This window comes from Lacerta agilis, chromosome 2, assembly GCF_009819535.1.
Source record: "Lacerta agilis isolate rLacAgi1 chromosome 2, rLacAgi1.pri, whole genome shotgun sequence".
In the NCBI taxonomy this organism is placed as follows: Eukaryota; Metazoa; Chordata; class Lepidosauria; order Squamata; family Lacertidae; genus Lacerta; species Lacerta agilis.
In genome coordinates this window covers 84,325,464-84,352,315 of record NC_046313.1, presented here as the reverse complement: position 1 = coordinate 84,352,315, position 26,852 = coordinate 84,325,464, and the positions used below count along the sequence as shown (strand labels likewise).

At 43.9% G+C, this 26,852-nt stretch overlaps 1 protein-coding gene across 4 annotated transcripts in view; it reads left to right on the top strand.

Annotated features, from left to right (window-relative positions):
* GRIP2 (glutamate receptor interacting protein 2) overlaps nt 1-26,852 on the top strand; it is a 365,790-nt gene that overhangs the window by 154,441 nt on the left and 184,497 nt on the right. The window contains exon 1 of one of the 4 annotated variants that reach the window (XM_033141100.1): nt 10,741-11,072. The exons of 1 other annotated variant lie outside the window; for it this stretch is intronic. In XM_033141100.1, coding sequence (XP_032996991.1) covers nt 10,919-11,072 — 154 coding nt within the window. In that variant the 5' untranslated portion in view covers nt 10,741-10,918. Of the gene's footprint in view, nt 1-10,740; nt 11,073-26,852 lie in introns of those variants that run through there. 2 more of the 4 variants (XM_033141095.1, XM_033141094.1) reach the window with 2 other exon arrangements.

Below are 26,852 nucleotides of genomic sequence, written 5' to 3'. Positions count from 1 at the left end.
CCTCCCTGATAACACTAGAGCTCATAGACATCCAGTGGAGCTGAATGTTAGAAGGTGCAGGACAGAGAAAAGAAAGTGCTTCTTCACACAGTGCATAGTCCAGCTATGGAACTTGCTCCCCGAGGAGGCGGTGATGGCCACCGATTTGGATGGCTTTAAAAGATGGTTGGACATACTCATGGAGGAGACTATGAATGGCTACTAACCATGTTGGCTCTGCTCTGCTTCCACAGTCAGAGGCAACAATACTTCCAAATACCAGTTACTAGAGACCATGGGAGAGAAATGTGCTCTTGTGCTCAAATCCTGCTTGAGGCATCTGTTTGGCCATGGTGAGAACAGGGTGCTGGACTAGATGGGCCATTGGCCTGATCCAGCAGGTTATTCATATATTCTTAAACCGAGAAAAGAAAAAATGCCAACCTATTTTTAATCAATATTCCATCAGTCCTCTTTGATTGCACCAGCCACACTGCTAAACAAGGCGTTGTACCAGTTTAAACTGGAGCCCAGTTTAGCCCAGTTCCTCCAGCTTTGCTTTCTTCTCTTAATAAGGTGTTTGTTGCTTTAATAGTCCATTCTGAAAGGGAAAAGATGCTGTGGAAGTCATAACTGGAAAGATTTGAAGTGTGTGACCTCGTTTTGCAGCCTCATCTTCTTCTCATTATTAAAAAAAAAGAAAATCCCATCAGCTGCAAACCTAGAGAGCAGAGCAGAGCTTCTGATCGCTTGCATTAAGCATCCACATTCATCTCCTAATGTTCTCTCCTACGAAATTTAATAGCAGCACGGTGTTTTTACTGTGGTGAACAGGCAATATCCCAGCTGCGAGATGTGGGCTTTGGCATTCAGGCAGTGTGTTAATTAATGGGAAGTGGCAAACCAGCTGGAAATCATGCAACTCTAAAGGAAGGCAGTTTGATTAACAGAAAGGAGAAGAATTGCTACAGAATAGGACCACATATTTTTTTTGAGCTACTGGTCGCTTGGAAATAAGTGGTATCTCATAAATCTTTTTCTCACTGTGATTGCTCTTTCATATTATTTACAAAGACAGTTCCCATTTCCACTACAGTTTCAAGTTTATTTATTTATTTCGGTCATCTGATGAAAACAGGTTGCCATGTTGGCTGCCAATGCAAGTTGTGGCTAGATTCTTTCAGAAAAGGAGCAGAAAGCAGGGATGAGGATCATTATCAGCTCTTTGGTTCCATAGCAAGGTGCAGCAGGCCCTGGGGGTTGAGGGTTGGAGCTGAGCCATGCTTCCTGGTTCCACCCCTTCTTTTGAATCACTGACACTAGGCCCTTTCACTCTCCATGCTTTGGGGGTTGCCCTTCTGCCGCCAGGAGCAGAGAAATCTCGCCACTGCAAATCTTCAGCTTCCTATTCATGACAAAAGAGGCGAAAAAGCTGGTGATGCAACTGAAGAGCTCATTCTGCTCCCCTCTCATGTGGGATGACTATCTGAACAGTGCATTTGTGATCTTGGAAACTGTTGAAACTTCTGAGGGAAGCATACGAAATTCCCCCAGGACTGAACAGAAACAGACTCCCCAATACTTACAGATATGCACCTTGAAATCTGTGGGGAAGGCCCTGCTCATGGTTCATTACTGGGAGTGGCCTGTTTAGCATCAACTTAAGACATGGCCTTCTCTGTGGTGGCACTCCAGCTATGGAACTCAGTAGACTGGCAATTGTTGCTTACACCACTAACATGCTTCCCCCCTGCATCTGAAGAACCATCTGTTAATCCAGCCCTTTGAGGAAGCATGAATGCCACTGAAGACCCGTTGTCCCTTGTCTGCTGTACTCTGAATTCCGTGTTATATTATTCTGTGCGGCGCTTCAAAGTTTTTGAACTGGTTGGTATTCTGTTAGCCACCTTGGACTCCTAAGAGAGGAGATGTAATAAATAAATAAATGCTAAATAAATAAGATTGATTGGAGAGTAATGAAAAGAGAGTTGATCTGAAGTCTTTGTGCACAGATTATTATGCTTTAAAATTAATCAGCAGATGTTCTCTTCAGCTGTTGTGTGCCTCCGCTGTTTTTCATTTTGGACGCCAGGCACAGATGCCCTATGCACTTGTCCAATTGTCCCTGTACATTGCCCCACCATTGGAATTAATATTCTGCAGAGCCCCAGAGTAGGAAGAATGTTCCATGTTCAATAAAGAGGCTTATTTGTATACCTGCATTGCTCAATGAACATGTCCCTGTTCCCTTTGCTGCTGGTTTATTCCCAGCTCTGGTGAATCCTGCTCCCAAGGTGATAGTCAAGGAGTCGAGATATTTCTCTGCTCTGGACAGGAAAGGTTAGTCAACTGATGTACTCTGCAGGAGGAAGAAACTGTGGAATCTGCAATAGGCCAAGAATTGATTATATGGTTTCATATTTCTTTTTCCTCCCCTGACAAGTAGGGGCTAGTCTTTCAAGGAACGAATCCCCCATTGGGCTTATTCATAGTAAGAACCACTCAGAGGAATTATTGCCTTCCTCTGCCTTGGTTGCTAATACAGGAACAACAACAACAAAAATTCCAGGAGAGGCAAGCTAGACTGAATTTGTGTCATTCCTTGAAGGAGTTATCGGAACTACTTGCTCTGCTGTCACTTTTGGTGCCTACCCTTCTTGGTTGTGCATAGGGATGAAATTTAAAGACTATAAGAAGAGGCTGCTGGATCAGGCCACTGGCCCATCTAGTCCAGCATCACTGTTCTCACAGTCAGGGGCGTTCTTAGCCCCTTGGCTGCCGGGGGCGGGAAGCCAAGAGGCACCCCTGGGGGGCGGGGCATCGCAGTGTGTGCGTGCGTGCATCATGACATCATGACGCATGCGACGCCCCACTCCGGGGGTGCTGGGCGGCAGATTCGGGAGACTCCCGAAGCTGCCGCCCGGCGGCAGAACCCCTTCATGCCGCGGCTGCTCGTGCCTGCGTGAGCAGCCGCAGCACGAAGGGGTGCTGGGCGGCGGATTCAGGAGTCTTTGCGGGCTGCAAAGACTCCTGAATCCGCCGCTCGGGCTCCCTTGGTGGAGCGCAAGTCGGGGCAGGGAGAGGGACGGGCCAGCGAGGAGGGGTGTCCCTCCTCGCTGGCCCGCCCCTCTCCATGCCCCGGCTCCGCAAGAGCGCTCTTCCCTCCTGTGGTTTCCAGCAACTAGTGTTCAGAAACATTACCGCCTCTGACTGTGGAGGCAAAGCATAGCCATCATTGCTAGTAGTTTTCCAAAGATCTCAGCACTGGGCTTGTTTACACATACTTTTTATTAATTCCTGTCTCACCCCTTGATCTCGATGAGAAGTGAGGTTTATTTTTAACGAGTTCTTCTAAAATTAACAATTATTGCATATTATTTGCAATCCAGTGTTATATGCCATTTATATACACTGCATATTTCCTAAAGTAACCATCATGCAAACAGATCCATACAACAATGCTTACACTGTACAATTAAGGGAAAAAAGGTCATGGAACTTTGTTTCAATATATGATTGTGGCAGCAAGACTTTGATATGTATAAAGATGGAAAGGCTCATCATTAACAACAATGGTGGAGTGGTTATTAAAATTATTGGACTTAGCTGAGATGGAGAAATTGACACGTTTAATTAGAGAAAAGTCATTGTTAACATTTACTGAAGATTTGAAACTTTTTGCATAAAAATGAAGTAATGATATTTGAGTTTGAAGGCTAAAGATAATGTTTGTTTATAGAAAGTAATCTTGCTCTGCATTATATTGGAGTGGTTGAGTTGAATAATGTTTATATATAGCTGACGAAAAATCGGAAGTTCTTTAGTTTCTTAACTTTGTCTTTTTCTCTCTCTCAGTGTTTTTTTTTCTATCTCCATATCTCTGCCTCCTCTCACTTTTCCCTATTTTCTGTCTTTCTTTTTTCCTCTGGTTCAGAGTGCTTATCTAGATTAACATTTTAATTTGTATAAAAAGATATCTGATAACAATCTTTTATTTCTCTTTTTAAAATCTAGTAAAATTTATCCAAAAATAGAAGTAGGCTTGTTGGTAGGAACATGACCTTAAGGTAATAATATCAATAAACAAAACAGAGAACCCGTTCTGTTTGAAGGCCATCATGTTGGAAGTCCTCTCTTATTAGGTAAGAAGGCGATGAACTTTTTGATAGGGCCGCTTTAACTCTGGAAGACGTACCCCAAAAAATTATTTCTGGTACTGATGCAGAAACACATGTAAATGCTCCCACTCCCCCACCCCCCCTTCATTGAATTCTCAGAGTAATCAGAAGTTGAACATACTATTTCCACCAGGTGCTGAGCCAACCCTGCTGCCATCATGGGATAGCAGTGAACCTGATCTGGGTCTCTCTGTTGCACCTAGCAGCTGGCATAGTATAAGGGCATTTCCCTCTGTCCTCTACTCCTTCCACACTGGCTGGTATGAGTGGTGGAGCTGTGGTTGCAGCAGTGGCTATTCATTAAGCCCATGGCCAGGACTTGTTCTGCCCCTCAAATAAAGAGCATTGAGCATCACAGCCTGAGACATGCATTGACCTTCTGGTATACAGAACCCTTTCACATACTGCCAAAGCCCTTCTTAGTAAATATAGAACCTTCTCTAAAGAGAGCAGGGGGGAGTTATACATTTTTGCTGCAAGAATAATCATTAACTCTCCGCCTTGTCAGGCAAAAGCCTACCCTACAATCTAGTGACTCACATCATGGCGTTTGTGTCAGTGCTGTTCCTTTATAATTTAACCCCAAAATAAACAAGTTAAATTGAGAGTAACATGATAAGTGAATGGTTTGCTTAAAAAGCAAAAAGCAAAAGGGGCTCAACTACATGGTCTATTCATTTCAGATGATGGTGGAGGTTTTCAGGAAAATTAGCCACAACCAAACTCTGGTTCTCTATACCACAATTTTCTACCTATCGAGATGTACTCTGCTCTTCCTTTAATCTTTTATCCAAAGTTGAGCTCAGCCAGACATCCCTTCAAAGCATTCACATAGGGGAGGATGTCATGAACTTAAAAGAGAGCCAGTGTGATGTAGTGTTCAGATTGCTGGACTATGCCTTGGGAGACCAGGGTTCAAATCCCTGCACACTCACCAGGTGACAGTCACATTCTCCCAGCCTAACATACATCACAGGGTTGTTGTGAAGATAAAATTGGGAGTGAGCGACCCAAGGAGCTTTGAGCTCCTTGAAGGTAAGGTGGGCTATAAATGTGATAGATAGAGAGAGATATCTTAGCAAATGAAAGGGAACTTCCAACAGGAAAAATAATAATCAGATACGACACAGAGGATCAGGAAAGCAAGCTTTCTGACCAGTGCTGGAGGGGACAATTAGAGAGCTCTGAAATTCATGGAACAACTAAACCAGCCTTCAGCAGCTAGGTGCCTTCCACTTGTTCTGGACTGCAAGTCCCATCAGTCCCAGCCAGCAGCGACTGAGAGTGATGGGAGTTGTAGTCCGGAACAGCAGAGGAGGCACCCGGTTGGTGAAGACTGAGCTAAACTAGAAGACAGCTGTACTTACTCAAACCTCAGTATTATTGGGGAGACAGGATCTTCCCTTGCTGGCATTCCTGATGACTGCTTACAGCAGAGCATGATTTTGTTTCTTGTGCTGCAGATTCCTAGAGTCTTGCAGCCTCCTTCTTTACTAAGACTTGGGAATTCTCTGCTACTTCCTGCCCTTCCATTACACAAGCTGTGATTACAACCCTGCAACACGATATTTATATCCATGGAATAAGCAGCCACAAACTGAGCATGAATCATGCACGTAAATGAGGGAAACTGCAGTGCTGCCCTAATTCCGTTGCAGGAGATCTGTTATGAGGAGATGGGCAGGCCTCCAGCACACCCAGAGACACAAATCCAAGCTGCGGCTTAATGGACTGCAAACAATCAGTTTCTGAAAGCAAATACATTCTGGAACCAGGAGTTTATGGTGGAAGAAACCCAAGAATTGTCTCAGTGATGCAAACCAACCAAGACCGGTGCTTGTGCATAGATAGCTGCCTTCCATTGACTCGTAATATTGGTTCATCTAGCTCCATATTGTCTACGGCAGCTAGCGGTGCTTTTCCAGGGTTTCAGACGGGGTCTTTTCTGGCCCTGGCAGGAGATGCAGGGGGCTGAACCCAGGGGTCTTTTCTGCACAAAGCATGCTCTTACCATTGAGCTGCAGCTCTTCTTCAAATACAGCAGATGCATTTCTACATAGTGCCACGCCAACGCTGGCTTAGGCAAGCTGGTGAGATTATTCAGGGTTAATAAAATGCCCTGACCCTTGACATAATCAGCTGAGCAGAGGTGGTTTTAGGGTAGCTCAACCGGTTTGGCCACACTGGGCCCCGGCACCACAGGGGGTGCCACAACAGTGATGCAGAACAGAGTGCAAGAGGCTGGGTGTGTGGGTGTACTGAATTGGGCACTGCTGAAATTTGAGAGCCCAAAGTCTGCCACTGTGGTGAGGCCTCACTCCCTGTTTCTCTGCCATTGGCTGGTGTTCACCATAGTGGCACTGCTGATCTAAGGAAGTTTGCCTGGTGTGATCACAGCTTGTCTTTCCACAGGTAGCTAGGACTTAATTCTTTCAGCGCTCTTTTTTTAGGTTTAATTACTTGAATCCTTTGTGTTATATTGATTGAAATTTTTATTGTGCTTTTTATCATAAGTCATTGAATTTAGATATATTATTTTTAAATATTACTTTTATTTGGACTGCCATAAAAAGATGGGCTCGAGAGGGTGGAAGTATCTAAATAAAATAATGTGGTAAAGAGACAGGCAAGTGGGTGTTACCGTTCCTGACAGCACAGCCTTATCCAGCTATCACTCCCAGCTTTCAGTAATGTTTAGGGAGGCTTTTAATATTTAATAGATTATTGCATTTTAATGTTCTGTTGGAAGGCGCCCAGAGTGGCTGGGGAAACCCAGCCAGATGGGGGGGTGTGTGTAAATAAATAAATAAATAAATAAATAAATAAATCTTATTATTATTATTTGTGGATAGAGTGTTCTAGTGTGTTTGAAATACTTTGCAAAGTACTGTCAGTTATAATTTTCACAACAAATCTGTAAGTCAGTGTTATTCTCCCTATATAGTAGAGGCTGAGAGACAGCAGGTCTCAGGTCACCTACTCCATGGTGTAGTGGTAAAATTTCTAGTGCAAGAGAAATCATGGCAAGACCCCATAGCAATACACATATGGGTCCAAAATGCAGGCGGCTGATAAACAGAGAGAGAAGGAGGGAGAGGGGGAGAGAGCAACAGTAAATGGTATAAAATCCATTTTATTAGGTTCACCAGACAGTCACAGAGTTGCGAGCTGTCAAAGGGTGGTGCAATGCAGGGTTGGGGAACTAGCTCAGGCTGTGTGTGTGTGTGTGTGTGTCCTTTCCTCCACCCCAGCAGGCCAGTGATGTCACATAACCATGTTACTTTGCCCATGTCGTTTGAAATACTGTAATCACTTGCGAAACCTGATGCCTTGCAGGTACTGCCATGTTCATTAGTGCATGTAAAGTGCAGGGCTTTGCAGCCTCCAGCAGTCAGCCAACTGATGGTGCTTACAATGTGCTGTACCTCCTTGGCTACATTAGGGAGTTCCCAGCACTGGAATAATCAGTAGTGTGGGGCATGTGGGCATGGTTTGGGGAAACAGCCTCATGGGCCAAATTGGGACCCATGCTGGAGCTAATTGGGCTTGTGAGTCGGAGTTCCCTATTCCTGGTGTATTTGTGTCATGTTCTGGCTCCATGTGTCATGTTGCTGGGAAGGGGAAGGGGACAAAGGGGACAAAGGGAAGGAGACAAGGCTGATCAAAGGTTGTTTGTTGGACCATGGACAGCTCCGAGGAAGCAACTTGCTCGGACAAAGGTTGGGCGCAGCCTGAGGCCCTTTAGAAACCACAAGCATTTCAGAAACCAGAAATTGGCAATTGTGACAAAAAAGTGGAGCAACCTGTGGCCAAACACTAATTCTAAGAACCTGTTGAACATATCAGTAAATGCAAATTTCAAAGGATAGCTGTGTTTCAGTTTGTATATTGCTTCAGGGTGTGCAAATTTGCTGTGTGCTAACTGATCCAGTTTCCTCCTCCATCCCTGATTTGCTGTTCTCAGTTTAGTCTCTTAGCCACTAGACTGCAGCAGCATACAGAAAGCAATTGAGATTTTCAATATCTCCCATAATAATATGATCTTTGATCGACAGTTGTGGTCTTTTCATGAGATATTTCATCTCAGGCTGTGGCATGCCTGGTTTTTTTTCAACAGGTCATATCACTGCCATATGCCACAAAGCTCTCTTGCCTAATATTTTATCCTGTGACAGCCCCTGACCTTCAACAGACACCTGTAGAACAGCTTAGTCCTTACTTTGTATATGCATATTCACTTGCTCCACCATGTAACCTGTCATGCAAAGACTGGAGATCCTTCTAGGTAAGAGGAGAACGATTGACATAGCAGGATCCAGATCTGACCATACAGTCTGCGTTTTCTATTTCAACCAGCTCAGTCATTACAAAGGAAAAAACCACTTTTTGAAAGTCCATCAGATGTAAGTGCTTGCACCACCACCACCACCCACCTCCTGGAGGAATGAAAAATGTGGTGTTGTCCCACAGGAAGCAGGAGGTGAGGGTCAGCAACAGAACCAAGGTTGACTCCAGAAGGTAGGACAACCAGGCAAAGGCCTGGGATCCACAAGTGAAAGGGATTACTTAGGGTAAATGTGGTTAGCTTCATCCAGATAAGCAAAATGCTGAACTGTAGAGGGAGTGTGATGGTCTCCAGTCCAAGGACCAGAAAAATCTGGTTCCAGTTATTACAGTACCAGAGAGGAAGACAATATAGGAGCCTTATGCATCTTACCTTACTAAAGTGGGCAACTTTCAAATAGTTGGAACCTTCATGCACCCTCTCAGGTGTTTAGTATTTCTTTGGGATTGGATGGTGAAAGTGCCAGCATTGTAATAATATTTATTATGGATGGAACTGCTCCTTCAGGCATATCCCCTCCTGCTGCCAGTTGGAAAAGGAAATTCCTGCCACCCCCCCTGCAGCTCCCCAGGTCAGCTTTCGTTGCACATAGAAAGTGCTGCTGTTGCTGCTTGGGCCCAGCTAGTGGCAACATGAATTGATTATGTCAGCTCTGACTAATGAAGCCGGAAGTTGATAAAACGACTATTACATTGGCTTGGCATTATTAGACTCATTGCTAATTATGTCGACACAATGGCAGTACCAGCGTTAGAAACAACCATCAAAATAAAGTGGAGTTGTACTCATAAATCTTATTGACGGGGAATTTATGAAGGATTACAGCGAGCCAAAAAAAAGAAAACCAACCAAAACATTGGTATATATGGAAGGGACACTTTGAATCGATGTGTAGGGGAGGAGATTTTGGCACTTGCGACGTTGGCTTCCAGTCTGTTCCCAAGCACAACTTAGAGCACTGGTGCTTTCTTTTCGAGCCCCTGACAAATATGTATGGGACTGCACCCTGAATTGGCTCGTCTTAAAGATGTCCCATGGAACTGAAAGCAGGATACCACATAAATGTCCTGACCTATAGAAAAATGTTACATCTTTCCCCCAGAATGCCTGCACAACCCTAATCTCACTGCCACTTGCCCCACCCTCTGTCAGGGTCTGGGTGGACACAGAGGAGAGGTAGCTGAACATGGGTGAGTGGGCACTAGAAGAAGGAAGGTTGGAGACTGACTTGGAAGAAAAGATTGGTGATCTGGGTGAACCTGTAACAGGTTTGAAAAGCACAACCGAAAGGCCAAGGGGTCAAACACAAGAGTTACCTTCTAAGACCTATCCACAAAGCTGGACTGGGGGCACTGCAAACTGGTTCAGAACATTACCATGATGGATGGTATTAAAAGCCACTGAGAGGCCCAGCAGAAGCAGCACACACCCATCTAGCTCCCTCTGAAGATAATCTAGTAACTAGGGCAACCAAGGCTTGAAGCTATATCATGATGTGCCCAGATAAACAGCTCCACCCACACATTCTTAGCACTGCCACCACACACACAAAACACCTTACCCAAAAATGGAATGTATGACATTGGCCAGAAATTATCCAATACAGTGGTACCTCCAGTTGAGGACGGGATCCATTCTGGAGCTCCAGTTGGATCCTGAGATTTCCACAATTGGAGGGACCGCTTCTGCGCAGGAGCGCAGCAAAAACCCAGAAATATACTTCCGGGTTTGCCGCTTTCGTATCCAGAAGTTTACTTAAGCGGAGGGATACGTAAGCAGAGGTATGACTGTATATTAATGCCCATTTCTAAAGGGCCCATTGACTGTACCACAGAACAAGATAAACAAAATAAATGTTTAAGATTAGAAACCAAAACCAAAAAAGAAGCCTACTTGGATGCTTTTCTCAGGTTTGGTACTGGCTATTTCTGATCCTTCAAGCCAATGTTGTGTTTTGAAGAGTCACTGCTCTTTCTTCACCAGTGTTGACACTCTTTGCCCGGAGAGCATTTGAGATCTGCCAGAATGCATCTAGCATTGAGAACAGAAATTGGAAACCTCGTAAAACGAGCTGCTGCCCTTCTGAGTTATTTGCCTGCACAAGTTGCCAGAGATGAGCTGTGTGTGTGTGTGTGTGTGTGTGTGTGTGTGTCCGCTCACACTTTTGAGAGCACCACATACAGGCTGTGGCTTCATGCCTTCCACCTTTTCTTCCTCCTCCCTACATGCGGGGAAGGTTTTGTTTTATTTTTACAACCACACGAGCGCTTGTGGGTGTTGCTGAAGGACCTGGTATACATATATATCCATTCTTCTTTCAAATGAAGAAGCTAGGATTGCTCAAATATAGGAGTTCAAAGGATTTGTAGATCTTGCACTTTCTCTTCTACCCTCTCTCCTTGGTGGTGCAGAGAAAATGAAGAAAGTTATCAAGGTTTTCCAGATGGTTAAAAAATCTTCCAGAAGGAGGAGGAGATGGAAGGAGGATTTCAGGGTGGAGGAGGAGATGGAAAGCCAGGGATCCTGTGACCACCACATTGGCTTGTGCAATCTGCATCTCTGTGTAAGGGGTAAGGAGACTGTGTGAATGAGATTGCTATGTGCCAGAAGCTAAGGGGAGGAAAGGAGGGACTAAGAATTGTTCAGTAGCCAGATGGTCATCTTTGCTATCTATGCTTTCTAGGGCCATTCATACAGACATTGCTTAAATCCAGCTTTGCAGTTTGATTTTGGATTATATTACATTTCCCATCTCTGTAATTTGAATGTGAAAATGTCAGTCTGGTTCAATCATTCAAAACATGTTCAGGGAACAAATGTGGGTGGGAGGAGCATTGTGTTGGCTCATTCTGTCTAGGAATTGGCAAACCTGTTGATTTCAGTTTTTGCCAGTTTCTTTTTCCCAATCTTAAATTCAGTTCGCCACAGTTTCTGAATTTTTCTTAAGGTCCTCATGAAAATTCACCACCAGTGAATAGTTATCCTAATAGATTAAAATTTGCATGCAATTTTGTATGCACTTTCCCCCCTGCAATTTTGCCTAAGATTCTGATACAATGCATCTTTGTAGAGGTTTTTATACTAATATGTGGATTTGTGCATATTTTTCTTTGGTATCTGCGTTTTAGTTCCCATTATTTGGTTGGAGAATTGCATTTCAAAATGTGTACAGTTTTGAAGAACAAATGCTTTTCATTTCACATACCGTTTTAGGCAGTGTGAATTAGGGAGGTGTGCCTTTAAACGTGAACTAATCAAATTTGTATCCCATCTTTAATTACTTTCACAGCCTATGCACATTCACTCAACAGAGCCCACACTAATAATAATAATAATAATAATAATAATAGTAACAAAAACAAAAAGAACCGAACCCACACCTGTACAGTTGTATGCACAACAGGCTCTGCTCACACCACCAAGAACCCTTTCATGCATCCGCTTAAACGTTTCCACTGTGAATGCCCTTTGCAAAACAGAAAATTTAGAACTGAGCCTAAAGTATCCAAGCAGTGCTAGCTCCTTTTTGTGTGTGGGGGGGTGGGTCCCTGGGTGAGATGTTGTCAGTGGGACCCCCTTTCTGAATGTGCCCACTTCTTTTTTGTCTAATGTCACTGCACTCCATTCACTTGCCGTGTCTCTCTGTGCCCAATCCACACAACCACCCAGAGGGGAAGTGGAAGGTGACAAGACAGTGCTGCTGCATCGTTTCAATGATTTTGTGCTTAAAGGGGGCAAGTTAACACATGGCAACCACAAAGAAGAGGAAGAGGAGCAGTAGGCTCTGGGGACCAGCAGTGGATCCCCAACAGGAGTACAGGCACTGGCAGATGTCTGATAATGCCGACCCCTGATGCTGACCCTGCTTCCATGTATGGTTTCTGTTTTGTTGTGGAGTACAATCATGCAGTTTGTGGCAATTGTTATGCTGGGGACGTTTGCCCATGCTTGTTTGTAATCTGAATGGAGCAGCCGTCACTGCCATCAGTGCATAAATTATGCACTTACACTAAAGCATGCTGATGTGAGTGCAGCATGCCTTGTGCTTGTTTCTGATTTATTTGGACTCCCTGTGCTGATGTTCACTGACATAGTAATGCCATGGGTCACCAGGCAACATCACACCATCTCCTATGTCTTACCTGATTGGTTGCATGGATCTACGAGACTCCATGTAAGGGAGGAAATTGATTGTGGCAGGAAATGTGATTTAAAACTGATACCATGTGTTTTCAAGGGAAATGACAAAATCTGGTGAAAGACCACAAAAACCCTATTCAAATGAAAAACCATTGTTGTTGTTTTCTAAAGGCATGGCATATATGGCCCAAAAAAGGTAAGCTCTTTGAATAAGTTTAAGATCAAGAGCTATGGAGAAATGTCCAGTCTCTTCAATGGGAAAAATTTATACCATTAAATGAATGTTTTCCCTAAATTACATGTTGAGTGATAAATAATACCCATGCATGTTCAACACATTACTCTAGTAAATGTGGGCATTAGATTTCATATGGGCCCAAAAAACTCCTAGCAAGGCCACAAATGTATGATATAAAGAGAGTGAGATCCATTTGTTTGGGATGTGGTGCAAACATTGGCATGTTAGCAGTAGTAGTAGTAGTAGTAGTAGTAGTAGTTCCTTTATTGAATATGAGAATATGCAAGGAGATAAAAGACCAGTTCCAGGCCAATGCAGATCTCTTTGGCTCTTTTAGGTATGCGATAGGTGCACACATTGAATCCCTTTTCTTTAATCTGTCTCTTCCTGCTGTGACCAAGTACTCTGAATATGCTTTGGATGTGCTGCTAGTGCAATTAAGCTCTCTGGGGAAGGGATGTGAGAGGGTTTGTGGTTACTAGGGGGAAGGGTGGCTGGTGTTTTTGAGTTCAGAATACAGTATGTTTTTATTCTGTATATTGTTTGTGTTTGTTCTGAAACCCCTTAAAATATATATATTCAACTCCCCCCCCCCCAGTACCCAATAAAAAGCAAAACCAGGAGGGATTGGGGTACCAAATATATCCAGAAGTGGCTCGTTAGGTGCAGTGGAGCCACTACATTAGCTTTCCAGCCGCTAGGTCACTGTTGCTTACTGGTAGGAAGAGGGGTGAGGTGGTGGATATGGTATGGTATAAGCACACTGGCAGAGCTGATCCAGTGAAGAAGAGTTTGGATTTGATATTCCGCTTTATCACTACCTGAAGGAGTCTCAAAGCGGCTAACATTCTCCTTTCCCTTCCTCCCCCACAACAAACACTCTGTGAGGTGAGTGGGGCTGAGAGACTTCAAAGAAGTGTGACTAGCCCAAGGTCACCCAGCAGCTGCATGTGGAGGGGTGGAGACGCGAACCCAGTTCACCAGATTACGAGACTACCGCTCTTAACCACTACACCACACTCCTTCACAGTATGTTTGCACCCCTGCCACCTCACCCTTCCCCTTCTCCCTTCTGGTAAGCAACAACAACCCTCATATCAGAAAGTTAGTGTACTGGCTCCACCTCATCTGCTGAGTCACTTCTGGTATTCCCAAGATGCAAGAATGGCGTTTATGAAAGGATGGCAGTACCCAGATGACACAATAAGAGTAGAAGTTAAAATGGTGAATGAGCACCTTGAAAGTATGCTATGGTTTAAAGAAGCAAATTGGATGGAAGCAATTGAAAATCGCCATCAGTACAAGCATCCCTGGAGGTTTGGTATTAAATCAAAGGAAAGCTATATCCATGACTATCATCCCAAATCTCCCCTTTTTAATAATGCATTTTTATCTTATGCCTCTGGGATGACTGGTGACTTATCTATATGGCACTCATTGTGTCTGGATTCTATCAACAGTTTAATGAATTGGTGGGATATTACGACAGCTGAAGAAGTGGCGGAGGCATTGGATGACATGGCCATTTTTATTTCAGTACTTTCCAGCAAGAGGAGCAATAAGTGCTCTGATTAGAAAATATTGAGAAATTATAAAAGAAAACGAGCACAAGAAATTTCTCCAGTCCACCAGCTTTTAAAATATAGGCCAGAATCCAATGAAGTACTTCCACTTTTGCAAGGATATTGGTTTGTGTAACAGAAACTGCCCTTTCTTGCCTCTTCCCATGTGCCCTCCCCAAATTTGCTGTGGAGCGTTGGAGGAAACTTACAGCAGATTGAGGACAAGCACATAGGGAGTGTGGAAGGGTAGGAAGTTCCATCGCACAGCCAAAAGTCTTGCATTAGCAAAACTATGCAAAACCTCACAAGCAAAATTTATTCATATATTTTGTAGTTGTCCAATAATTAAAACATTATTATTAGGATATTAGAACTAATGGGGCTCAGGGTAGGCATTGCTGTCTGCAAGTTTTACTTCCCACAGTGAGTCCCAAGATGCCATGGCTGTTGTGGAGTCAACCCTATTAATTATTATTGTTTTATATAGTTATTTATACCCTGACAGGACTTAAGGTAGCTTACAGATAAAAAAAAAGAATCATTAAAATACAATTAAACATTGATAGAATTAAAACTATTAACTACAGGTGTTAAGGGACATAAGTTGAATGCTGTACTTCAATTAGGGTGGAAGATTGGGGTGGAAGTGAGAAAATTGTTTAGAGAACTGCAGCCTCTCTAAAGCATGATGGACAAAAGCCATGAAGACAAAGGAAGACAGACTGCTTTAGGATGCAGTGTGCAGCACAGGCAACTCTGTCCTTATTCCACCACCTCCCTGTATCCAGTAGCGAGCAGTGTGGTGGGGCAGAGGTGCTTTCCTGACCTCCCAACAGTGGAGTCACTGCTGCTTACAGGGAAGGGACAAAGCAGTGGTGAGGTTGGTGTGGTGCAAACTCAGCAGCAGAGCTAATCTGGTGCTTCTGCTGGTGTGTTTGCACTATACTGCCCTCTCCAGTGCCTACCACTCCCACTCCTGGTAAACAGCAGCAGCAACTGTGCCAGGAGGTCAGGTAACCATCTCCACCCTTCCATGGAGTCTGTATCCCAGGGCTGGCAAGACAGATTCACAGTGCAGTCCTATGCAGTCCAAAGTCCCTTTGAGATCAATTAGACTTGCTTCACTGAGAGAGCAGGGGGTGTTAGCAAACAGGTCTGTCTGCAGCTTTTCCTTCTTCCATTCAGCAAGGATATTAGTAGGTCAGGCAAAATTTAGCTACAGACACAATGCAGAGGAAATTGCAACTGTTCCTGATATGTAGGTCATTTCTCCTTTCAGCATTCACATTGAATGCCGTGCTTTGTAAAGCTTTATATACTAGCTTATTTCCACACACGCCTCTTATAATGCAGGGAATGTCTTCATGCAGATCTTCCCTATGTATCCGTTATCTACCTAATTAGCTCTGGCCATATTTATGGCCCTGGAAGCTTATCATACTCGGGAACGTGCACATACTAATGCACATTCTTGCACAATATCCGTTTTGACACCAGGCAATATGGTTGCCTTCATTTCACGGGGAAGCAACGGAGGCATAGAGACGATAGAAATGGTTGATATGGATATTATCAGGCAAATGTGGGGCTGCTGTCAGGAGTCCTGTAGACACTTTCTGCTTGCTCCTTCTGCAAGTGGGGCTGCGGGGGAGAGAAGAGACCTGTAAACAGTTTCATGTGCAAGAGCTATGCAGTGATTCATAATCCTCCTGGCCTGGAAATCCAGGTGTTGAAGGACCAGGTTAGTATCAATGGCTGATGTATAACTTGCCTCATGTGCTGTCTCCCTTCAGTCTAAACAGTGACTTGCTGTTGAGGGAGGCCTCCAGACAGGTCTTCCCTCTTTGCTACTGCCCTTTCACCTCCCTGCAGCCAACTGTCACAAGGGATTCACTCACTCTTGAGCCTGAGCAACTGAGGTATATGAGCTTCTGGGTGGCTCACCTTCTCTCCTCTTCCCTCAAGTGCTGTACATACAGATACTAGGTTGAATCCAGACTAAGTTACTTGCACTTAGTTCCCATGGAAATCCACAGGACTTGTGCCATGACTGAATCTGCATTGACACCATACACCTAAAGCACTATAACCCCACTTTAAACAGTTGTGGCTTCCATCAAATAATTATTGGAGCTGTAATTTGTCAAGGGTGCCAAGAGTTATTAGGAGACACTCTGCTTCCCTCGCAGAGCTACAATTCTCAGAGTGGTATAACAATCAATCCTTCATCATAGGGAACTCTGGGAATTGTAGTTCTGTGAGGGGAACAAGAGTCTCTTGACAACTCTCATCTCACTGCACAAACAACAGCTCCCATAATTCTTTGGGAGAAGCCATGACTGTTTAAGGTGGGGTCATCATGCTTGAAATGTATAGTGTCACTGTAGCCTATCTTGTTGCACTGATTTCAATGAGACCTCAGTTCATCTAATGTATGATGGATCCAATCAATCACCAACTTGAAGAATATTGCACAGGCAACTTAACTTCCCCCTTCATGGATCACTGCCTTGTCGTGGCGAAGGGGCTTGAATTACTCAGGGAAGCTACGGACAGGTCAAGATTGACAGGTCATAGTAGAGAGTTTGGACCAAACGTGATCCACCTGGAGTAGGAACTGGCAACCCACTCCAGTATCCCTGCCAAGAAAACTCCATGGACAAAGACAACAGGCATATAAAAGATATGACGCTGGAAGATGAGCCCCTCAGGTCGGAAGGCGTCCAACATGCTACTGGGGAAGAGCGGAGGACAAGTACAAGTAGATCCAGAGCTGATGAAGCGGCTGGGCCAAAGCCGAAAGGACGCTTGGTTGCGGATATGCCTGGAAGCGAAAGGAAAGTCCAATGCTGTAAAGAAAAGTATTGCATAGGAACCTGGAATGTAAGAACCATGAACCTTGGTAAGCTGGATGTGGTAAAAAGTGAGATGGCAAGAATAAACATTGACATCCTAGGCATCAGTGAACTCAAATGGACAGGAATGGGCGAATTCAGTTCGGATGACTATCATATCTACTACTGTGGGCAGGAATCCCGTAAAAGAAATGGAGTGGCCCTCATAGTCAACAAAAGAGTGGCGAAAGCTGTACTGGGATGTAATTTCAAAAATGATAGAATGATCTCGATGCGAATCCAAGGCAGACCTTTTAACATCACAGTAATCCAAGTTTATGCACCAACTACCAGTGCTGAAGAAACTGAAATTGATCAATTCTATGAAGACTTACAACACCTTATAGAAATGACACCAAAGAAGGATGTTCTTCTCATTATAGGGGATTGGAATGCTAAAGTAGGGAGTCAAGAGATAAAAGGAACAACTGGCAAGTTTGGCCTTGGAGTTCAAAATGAAGCAGGGCAAAGGCTAATAGAGTTCTGTCAAGAGAACAAGCTGGTCATCACAAACACTCTTTTCCAACAACACAAGAGACGACTCTACACATGGACATCACCAGATGGGCAACATCGAAATCAGATTGATTATATTCTCTGCAGCCAAAGATGGAGAAGCTCTATACAGTCAGCAAAAACAAGACCTGGAGCTGACTGTGGCTCAGATCATCAGCTTCTTATAGCAAAATTCCAGCTTAAACTGAAGAAAGTAGGAAAAACCACTGGGCCAGTAAGATACAATCTAAATCAAATTCCTTATGAATACACAGTTGAAGTGAAGAACAGGTTTAAGGATTTAGATTTGGTGGATAGAGTGCCTGAAGAACTGTGGATGGAGGCTCGTAACATTATACAGGAGACAGCAACGAAAACCATCCCAATGAAAAAGAAATGCAAGAAAGCACAGTGGCTGACCAATGAGGCCTTAAAAATAGCGGGGGAGAGAAGGCAAGCAAAATGCGAGGGAGATCGTGAAAGATACAGGAAATTGAATGCAGATTTCCAAAGAATAGCAAGGAGAGACAAGAGGGCCTTTCTAAACGAGCAATGCAAAGAAATAGAGGAAAATAACAGAATGGGAAAAACCAGAGATTTGTTCAAGAAAATTGGAGATATGAAAGGAACATTTCGTACAAAGATTACCACAATTAAGGACAAAAGTGGAAAGGACCTAACAGAAGCAGAAGACATCAAGAAGAGGTGGCAAGAATACACAGAAGAATTATATCAGAAAGATATGGAGATCTCATACACCCCAGGTAATGTGGTTGCTGACCTTGAGCCAGACATCCTGGAGAGTGAAGTCAAATGGGCCTTAGAAAGCCTCGCTAACAACAAGGCCAGTGGAAGTGATGATATTCCAGCTGAACTATTTAAAATTTTAAAAGATGATGCTGTTAAGGTGCTACACTCAATATGCCAACAAGTTTGGAAAACTCAGCAGTGGCCAGAGGATTGGAGAAGATCAGTCTACATCCCAATCCCAAAGAAGGGCAGTGCCAAAGAATGCTCCAACTACCGCACAATTGCACTCATTTCACATGCTAGCAAGGTTATGCTTAAAATTCTACAAGGCAGGCTTAAGCAGTATGTGGACCGAGAACTCCCAGAAGTGCAAGCTGGATTTCGAAGGGGCAGAGGAACCAGAGACCAAATTGCAAACATGCGCTGGATTATGGAGAAAGCTAGAGAGTTCCAGAAAAACATCTACTTCTGCTTCATTGACTACGCAAAAGCATTTGACTGTGTCGACCACAGCAAACTATGGCAAGTTCTTAAAGAAATGGGAGTGCCGGATCACCTCATTTGTCTCCTGAGAAATCTCTATGGGGGACAAGAAGCTACAGTTAGAACTGGATATGGAACAACTGATTGGTTCAAAATTGGGAAAGGAGTACGACAAGGCTGTATATTGTCTCCCTGCTTATTTAACTTATATGCAGAATTCATCATGCGAAAGGCTGGACTGGATGAATCCCAAACCGGAATTAAGATTGCCGGAAAAAATATCAACAACCTCAGATATGCTGATGATACTACCTTGATGGCAGAAAGTGAGGAGGAATTAAAGAACCTTTTAATGAGGGTGAAAGAGGAAAGCGCAAGATATGGTCTGAAGCTCAACATCAAAAAAACTAAGATCATGGCCACTGGTCCCATCACCTCCTGGCAAATAGAAGGGGAAGAAATGGAGGCAGTGAGAGATTTCACTTTCTTGGGTTCCATGATCACTGCAGATGGTGACAGCAGTCACGAAATTAGAAGACGCCTGCTTCTTGGGAGAAAAGCAATGACAAACCTAGACAGCATCTTAAAAAGCAAAGACATCACCTTGCCGACAAAGGTCCATATAGTTAAAGCTATGGTCTTCCCAGTAGTAATGTACGGAAGTGAGAGCTGGACAATCAAGAAGGCTGATCGCCGAAGAATTGATGCTTTTGAATTATGGTGCTGGAGGAGACTCTTGAGAGTCCCATGGACTGCAAGAAGATCAAACCTATCCATTCTCAAAGAAATCAGCCCTGAGTGCTCACTAGAAGGACAGATCCTAAAGTTGAGGCTCCAGTACTTTGGCCACCTCATGAGAAGAGAAGACTCCCTAGAAAAGACCCTGATGTTGGGAAAGATGGAGGGCACAAGGAGAAGGGGACGACAGAGGATGAGATGGTTGGACAGTGTTCTCGAAGCTACTAACATGAGTTTGGCCAAACTGCGAGAGGCAGTGAAGGATAGGCGTGCCTGGCGTGCTCTGGTCCATGGGGTCACGAAGAGTCGGACACGACTGAACGACTGAACAACAACAACAACAACAACTTAACTTCTGTATATCCTGATCTGGAGTGTTCCAGTCTATATGACCGCAAGACCGCATGCAAAATAATCAGAGATTAGTTTCTACTTCTAGAATCCAAAGGCCCCAAATATACAAAAAATGTATCAGAAGTCACTGTAGTTTTCCTCTAGCTTAACAAGTGGACAGATGGCAACCACAGGCAGCAGCATCATTGTTCTAATTATTATAATTATTACATACAGAGAAAAAAAATCATTATCTGTCAAAGTGCAATCGAAGTGACACAAGGTCAGCAGTAATATAGATGGAATTTTATCAAGAGGTCACAACAATTAATTAAATGAATCAAAATGATGAATAATGCATCATGTGCGAGTCATTGGGTTATCTTTTCTTATGAGGAATAACATGTGGCAAAAAAAAATATGGACAAAGTCCATTCATAATAATGTTTCTACTGATCTTTACGACTGCCATCCATTAATGAAACATATTATTTCATTGTGGAACTCCTGATATTCAGTCACAAACAGGGATGGGGAAGAGATTCAGTTCTGCTCATATTTAAAACCGAATCTATCAAATCCACACTTTCCAAAGCAATATGAGAACTGAAACAAACCCATCCTCCAACATCTGTTCTCATCCAAATTTTGTGATGCTGTACCGTAACCAAACAACTTTTACAAAAATGCAAACATTAGGGGGAAGTGTGCATAAAAATGAATATACAGCATGCATGAAAATAACATACAAAAATGCATTATATTAAGAGGAATTTCTTGCAAAAAATGAGTACATTAGTGAAAACTGCACACTACGGGAGCAATCCTATACACAAGAATCTGGCATATAAAGCAACTCTGGCATAAGTTAAGCTGGCGTGAAGTACACCACCAGAGTGGGGCTACTGCTGAATGAGCCAGCCTAAACCTGGCAGAGGGGAAACAAACCTTTAAAATAGTGTTCGAGTTACACCACCCTTTTTACCAGCTTAACTTATGTCACATTGGTAGGTCACGTGGCACAGCTGATCCAGCCTAAGTCCTGCCTCTCTGGTCCCGCCTCCACCACACCCCCAGAAGGGCTCTTTTTTTCAGGGCTTATGCCAGTTTAAGGGCTTACGCCAGGGGTCAGCAACCTCCGGCCCATGGGCTGGATGCGGCCCACGAAGACCGTTTTACTGGCCCACAAGCTGCCAGCTTGGCAAGTCCTCCGCGCGCTGCGCTAAAGCAGAACAGCACGGTGCAGGGACTCGCCAAGTAGTGCCGGAAATGGCATCTGCACATGTGCAGATACCAGAAACCATGTCTGCGCATGCCCAGACACCAAAAATCCCTTCTGCGCAGGCGTGATTTTCAGCACCGCACTGCCCATGTCCGGCTCACGGATGATCTCCCTGGGAATGATCTGGCCCATGGCTGGAAAACCTTGCCGACCACTGGCTTACGCCATCTTAAGATCCACCAGGCTCAGCTCAGCCAGCCAGGTCTGAGCCAGGATTGGAGAGATATATTGGCATATCTCCAGCTGACCAAGGACAAAGGTGTTAAGCTAGAGTAGCCTCTGTGTGTGTGCCTGGAGATTGGCTGGATCTTAACCCCACAGTTCCTGGTGGATCTTGCTATAGAATTCTCTAAAATGTAAACTGTTGCAGAAATGTAAGGAACTGAATTTATGATTGGGAAACTAAGAAACTGAGAGAACTTTAATTGACAGATCCTTCCATCCCCACAAAGCACTTAGCTGGGATGAGGTTTGGCAGCCAGAGTTTCTATAAGTAACTGTATAAAAAATATTTTAAACAACAAACAACTGCCTTATTAATCATGCATCTTTTGTCAATTAATTAAACCGATATATCAGTTCCAAGCTGCAGCTAGAGATAGGTTTAGTCTGCTTCCAGACTTTGCTGGAATTTTGCACATATTTATCACTAACTCCATTCAATCCTGTTTCCACATTAATCTGCGGGGGGCTTTTTAAGTCCACACACACACACAAAATCTTATTTATATACATACTTAAATATGTATTTCATCACAAAATGTTATTTAAATGCACATTTTATCTCAAGATACACATTTCTGAATGTGTTTTATCTTCTAAAATACACTTCGTTGTTTTTTTTAAAAATATATTTTGGTCCTTTCTTGAGGCAAGAACCGTATCACAAAATTCAGAGAGGTGCAAAATCCAAAGGATAATTACATCTCCAAATCATGTATTCGTTTGAGAGGTGAGAATCAGTTCACTGTGGCCCAAACAACATTTTCCTCCATTCCTAGCTTTCAGCCCTATTTATTATTGGCCTGGCTCCTGAAATATGAACAATCTATACAAATTTTGAATTGGTGACCATGCATCATATTCTTCCATAAGATACTGCTGCTGACACCCTGGGTTAAACCACAAATGCCCGCTTCTTCTCATTTCAGTCCATCTCTGATATATTCATGGCTCCTTTGGCCATGGTAATTGTCTACAGGCAAGAAGAGGTTGGTAGTCTCTATGCCTCTCCCCCCCCCCCCGATCCCTCAAGATGCTTCAAACAATCAGAGAGAACTCTGGAGGGGTTGTGGAGGCATTTATTTTTTAAAGTGAGCTAAGGAGTGATTTCATGCACCCTGCTGCTTCCCAGATTATGAAAATGATAAAGAGGAAATGCCGTGTAGGCAGCAGCTAAAGCACATGGGAAGAGAACAGCAGCATCCATGCCTTTGCATTCATGGAGCAGAGTTATTGTAGCCAGCTGAATCTGGGAAATAAAATGTAAATCAATGCAAAAATGTATTTTGCAGCCCAGAGGCCTGGTGGTGTGAAAAGATAAGGCTGCATTTCCCCATTGTTTGCATAATAGAGGTGCCTCTTCGGCATCTGCCTGGCAGATAGCTTGCAAGCATTTAAATATTACTTTTTTATTTTTTTAAAAAAGCATATAAGGAAGGATAATGTTTTGCTGCAGATTAGCATGGCATCGACATAAATGTCAGTTCTCCAGTGTCTCTGCCTTCATATAGTTTCTTCAGGAGCAACACACGCACGCACACACACACACACACACACACACTAAATTGGGTACAGTTTGGAGGGAATAGTGCATAAGGAAGTTAAAGTCAGGTCAGGACATGATGAAACCCTATTCGTACAGCCAAGCAAACTAGGTGTAGTGATGCCCCCCACCCTCCACAAATGGGCTCTTCTAGAATTATGATAAATTAGGGAAGTGGCCGTAACCCAGAGCACAGGCTTCACATGCAAAATGTTCTAGATTCGGTCTTTGGCCACCAGTTAATGGTGGGGGAGATCAACATCTGAACATCTGCAAAGGCACTGCCATTCAACATGGACTGGTCTTCTCCAACCTGGTGCCATCCAGATGTTTTGGACTACAACTTCAATCGTCCCCAATGGGATGACAGAAACATAGGAAGACAGACCATTGGTCCATTTAGCCCAGTATAGTCTACACTGACTGGTAGCAGCTTTCCAGGGTTTCAGGTAGAGAGCCAGTGTGGTGTAGTGGTTAAGAGCGGTAGACTTGTTATCTGGGGAACCGGGTTCGCATCTCTGCTCCTCCACATGCAGCTGCTGGGTGACCTTGGGCTAGTCACACTTCTCTGAAGTCTCTCAGCCCCACTCACCTCACAGAGTGTTTGTTGTGGGGGAGGAAGGGAAAGGAGAATATTAGCCGCTTTGAGACTCCTTCGGGTAGTGAAAAGCGGGATATCAAATCCAAACTCTTCTTCTTCTTCCCAGCCCTACCTGGAGATGTTGGGGATTTAACCAGGGACCCTACTGCAAACAAAGCAGATGTTTTACCACTGAGCTAAGGCCCTTCCCCAACTTCTAATGATTGGAGCTGCAATAAAAAATATATAGGTTGGGGAAAACTGATGTAAACAATACTGGCCTGGATGGACCAGTGAACTGATTTGGTACAAGACAGCTTCCTGTATCTTCATAGAATCAGAGTTGGAAGGCACCCTGAGGATCATCTAGTCGAACCCTTTGCAATGCAGGGATATGCAGCTGGGATCAAACCTGCAACCTTGGCGTTATCAGCACCACACGCTAAGCAACGGAGCTGTCCACTTTCTGTTTTATTTTCAGTGCCTTTTGCAATTATTCCTCACCATGAATCTGCTTTTTCTACTGCTGCGGTGATGACAGTTTCAGTGAGTGTTCAGCTATTATTCCAAGATCTCTTTCCTGGATAATCATAGCCAGATAAAAAACACCATCAGCTTATATGTGAAGTTAATATTTGTATTTTTGTCCCTAAGCGTATCTCTTTGTAATCCAATCTCCCCACTCCACCCCGTTTCTCCATTACTCCATTTGGAGAGATCTTTTACAGAGTGTCTGTGGATTTTCCATCACTATATTGTTATAAACTTGGGGGTTGAATTGGATGACCTTGGGGTCCCCTCCAACTTCCTGTGTGTGTGATTCTCAAATTGAGGTCTAGCCAAGAACCTGCTGAAGTGTTCCAACCAATTGGAAAGTTGGCTACACTAATGGGTGTAGCAAGTACCTCCTTTGTTGGGGAGACTGGCTGAGTGCTATCAATAGGAGGCCTTTTGAATTTGAGTTAATAGGAAATGTGTAAAGCACAGACTGAGAAATGACAGTCAGAGAGCTGAGTTTGGGTCTTGAAAAAGCACCTTGGGATCCTAGCTGTCTCCCTAAGCTCTAAGCAGTGAATTTGGGATGCCTGTTGATTTGTTTAGCTATACCTCTATCTACATGCAATCTGTGTATTTGTAAATAAATGCAATAATAATAATAATAATAATAATAATAATGCAAGTCTCATTTGATTTCTGTCCAAGGAAAAACCAACTCCCAGAAAGCACTTTGCCCCTAGAACTTATTCCCACTTGGATAACTGGCATGGATGCAGTAATATAGTTCTAAAATAAATTCCTTGTGTGCAGATGACCTAAGAGTTCAAATTAATAGGTGGGGGGTGGAGGTAGGAGTGTGTCTCTGGCATTAAGGGGGGAAATATTTGCAGGAAAATGTTGGGGCAACCTCCTGCCTCCCCATCCCCACAAAATAAACTTTAGGTGCATTTAACATCATGTCTAGGTTGGCTCTAATTTTCCTGGAACACTAGTTAGGCTGACAGGTCTGTAAGATATGCAATCTCCCCTGGATTTCTCCCCACCCCCACCCACCCCTGATACTTTGGAAGGTGTTGGGGTTTCCTTCACTAGAAGTTTTAAAACAGAGGTTGTATGGCCATCTGCCAGGGAGTCTTTAGTAGTGATTCCTGCATTGCAGGAGGTTGCTTATACTAGATTACCCTTTGGGTCCCTTCCATCTCTACAGTTCTATCGCCCTATAGTCTGGTTGAGCAAATGGACTGCAGCTCCTGCAGCGTTAACCAAAGCCTTGCAATGCACTTCAGACTCCTGCTACCTATAGCAAGAGAAATTAGCTGTTCTAGCAGGTTGTTCCATTGGCTGCTTTCTTGTGTGCCTGCTTGTGGGTCTTTCAGTCAGTTTGTTCCAATAAAACATTCTGTGTGGCTAATTACTCTTGAGTTTTGCCCCTGGGTGATTCAAGATGTTCTGACCTACTTCGTACATTGCATAAGCCTAACTACTGCTGGTTTAAGTGTGATACTTGACAACTATCATGTATTTGAAAGGTGGACGTCAGCAGGGGAAGGAAAGACCCACTGAGGAAAAAGAGGGTGCAGTGCAATCCCATGCCAGTTCCAGTTTCCTTGTTTTCAGGTCTTCCCATCTTAGTTATAAACATGGTGTAGATATTGATGCGGGTGGCACTGTGGTCTAAACCACAGAGCCTAGGGTTTGCCGATCAGAAGGTCAGCAGTTCGAATCCCTGTGGCAGGGTGAGCTCATTTGCTCGGTCCCTGCTCCTGTCAACCTAGCAGTTCGAAAGTACGTCAAAGTAGATAAATAGGTGCCACTGTGGCGGGAAGGTAAACGGCGTTTCCGTGCACTGCTCTGGTTCGCCAGAAGTGGTTTAGTTATGCTGGCCACATGACCCGGAAGCTGTCTGCGGACAAACGGCGGCTCCCTTGGCCAGTAAAGCGAGATGAGCACACAACCCCAGAGTTGTCCACGACTGTACTTAACGGTCAGGGGTCCCTTTACCCTTAGATATTAGCAGGTGCAGTGAGAAAAGCATGTTGACTGTCAACCTCTGAGCTCTTAAGCTGCACTGTGACTTGGGACAGATTGTCTCAGTGAGTGACTACAATCTGTTGAGAACTACATGGGCAAAGGTTTTCCCCCACAGTACTCAGCAGGGAGATCCCACTGTAGTTGTTACAGTCATGGCAGTCACCTTTGTTCTTGTAGAGGTTCACAATGTTGGAGTAGTGTGCATCTTGTGGCATGAATCCTGCTTCCCAACATTGCAAGAGAAGGCCATGGAGGTGCATCATGAGGGAAGAACTGAGGCCAGCTTTCAGCACTTCTGTTGGAATTATGTCCTGTCCTGGGGATTTCTCAAATGCCTGAGAGTTGATAGCATTCTTCAGCTCATCAAGGGAACAAGGGACATCCAGCTCTTTAAAGACAGGCACAGTCAGTAGCAATTTTGCTAGACAAAGTCCTGGTCTGGGTCAATATCCCTCCTACGTCTGCTTAAGACTGATGAAAAGAATAGATTTAACTTCATACTTTTTGCCATTTGTTTGTTTGAAGCATATTGACCCTGCTCTACAGCCATTCATCTAAAGG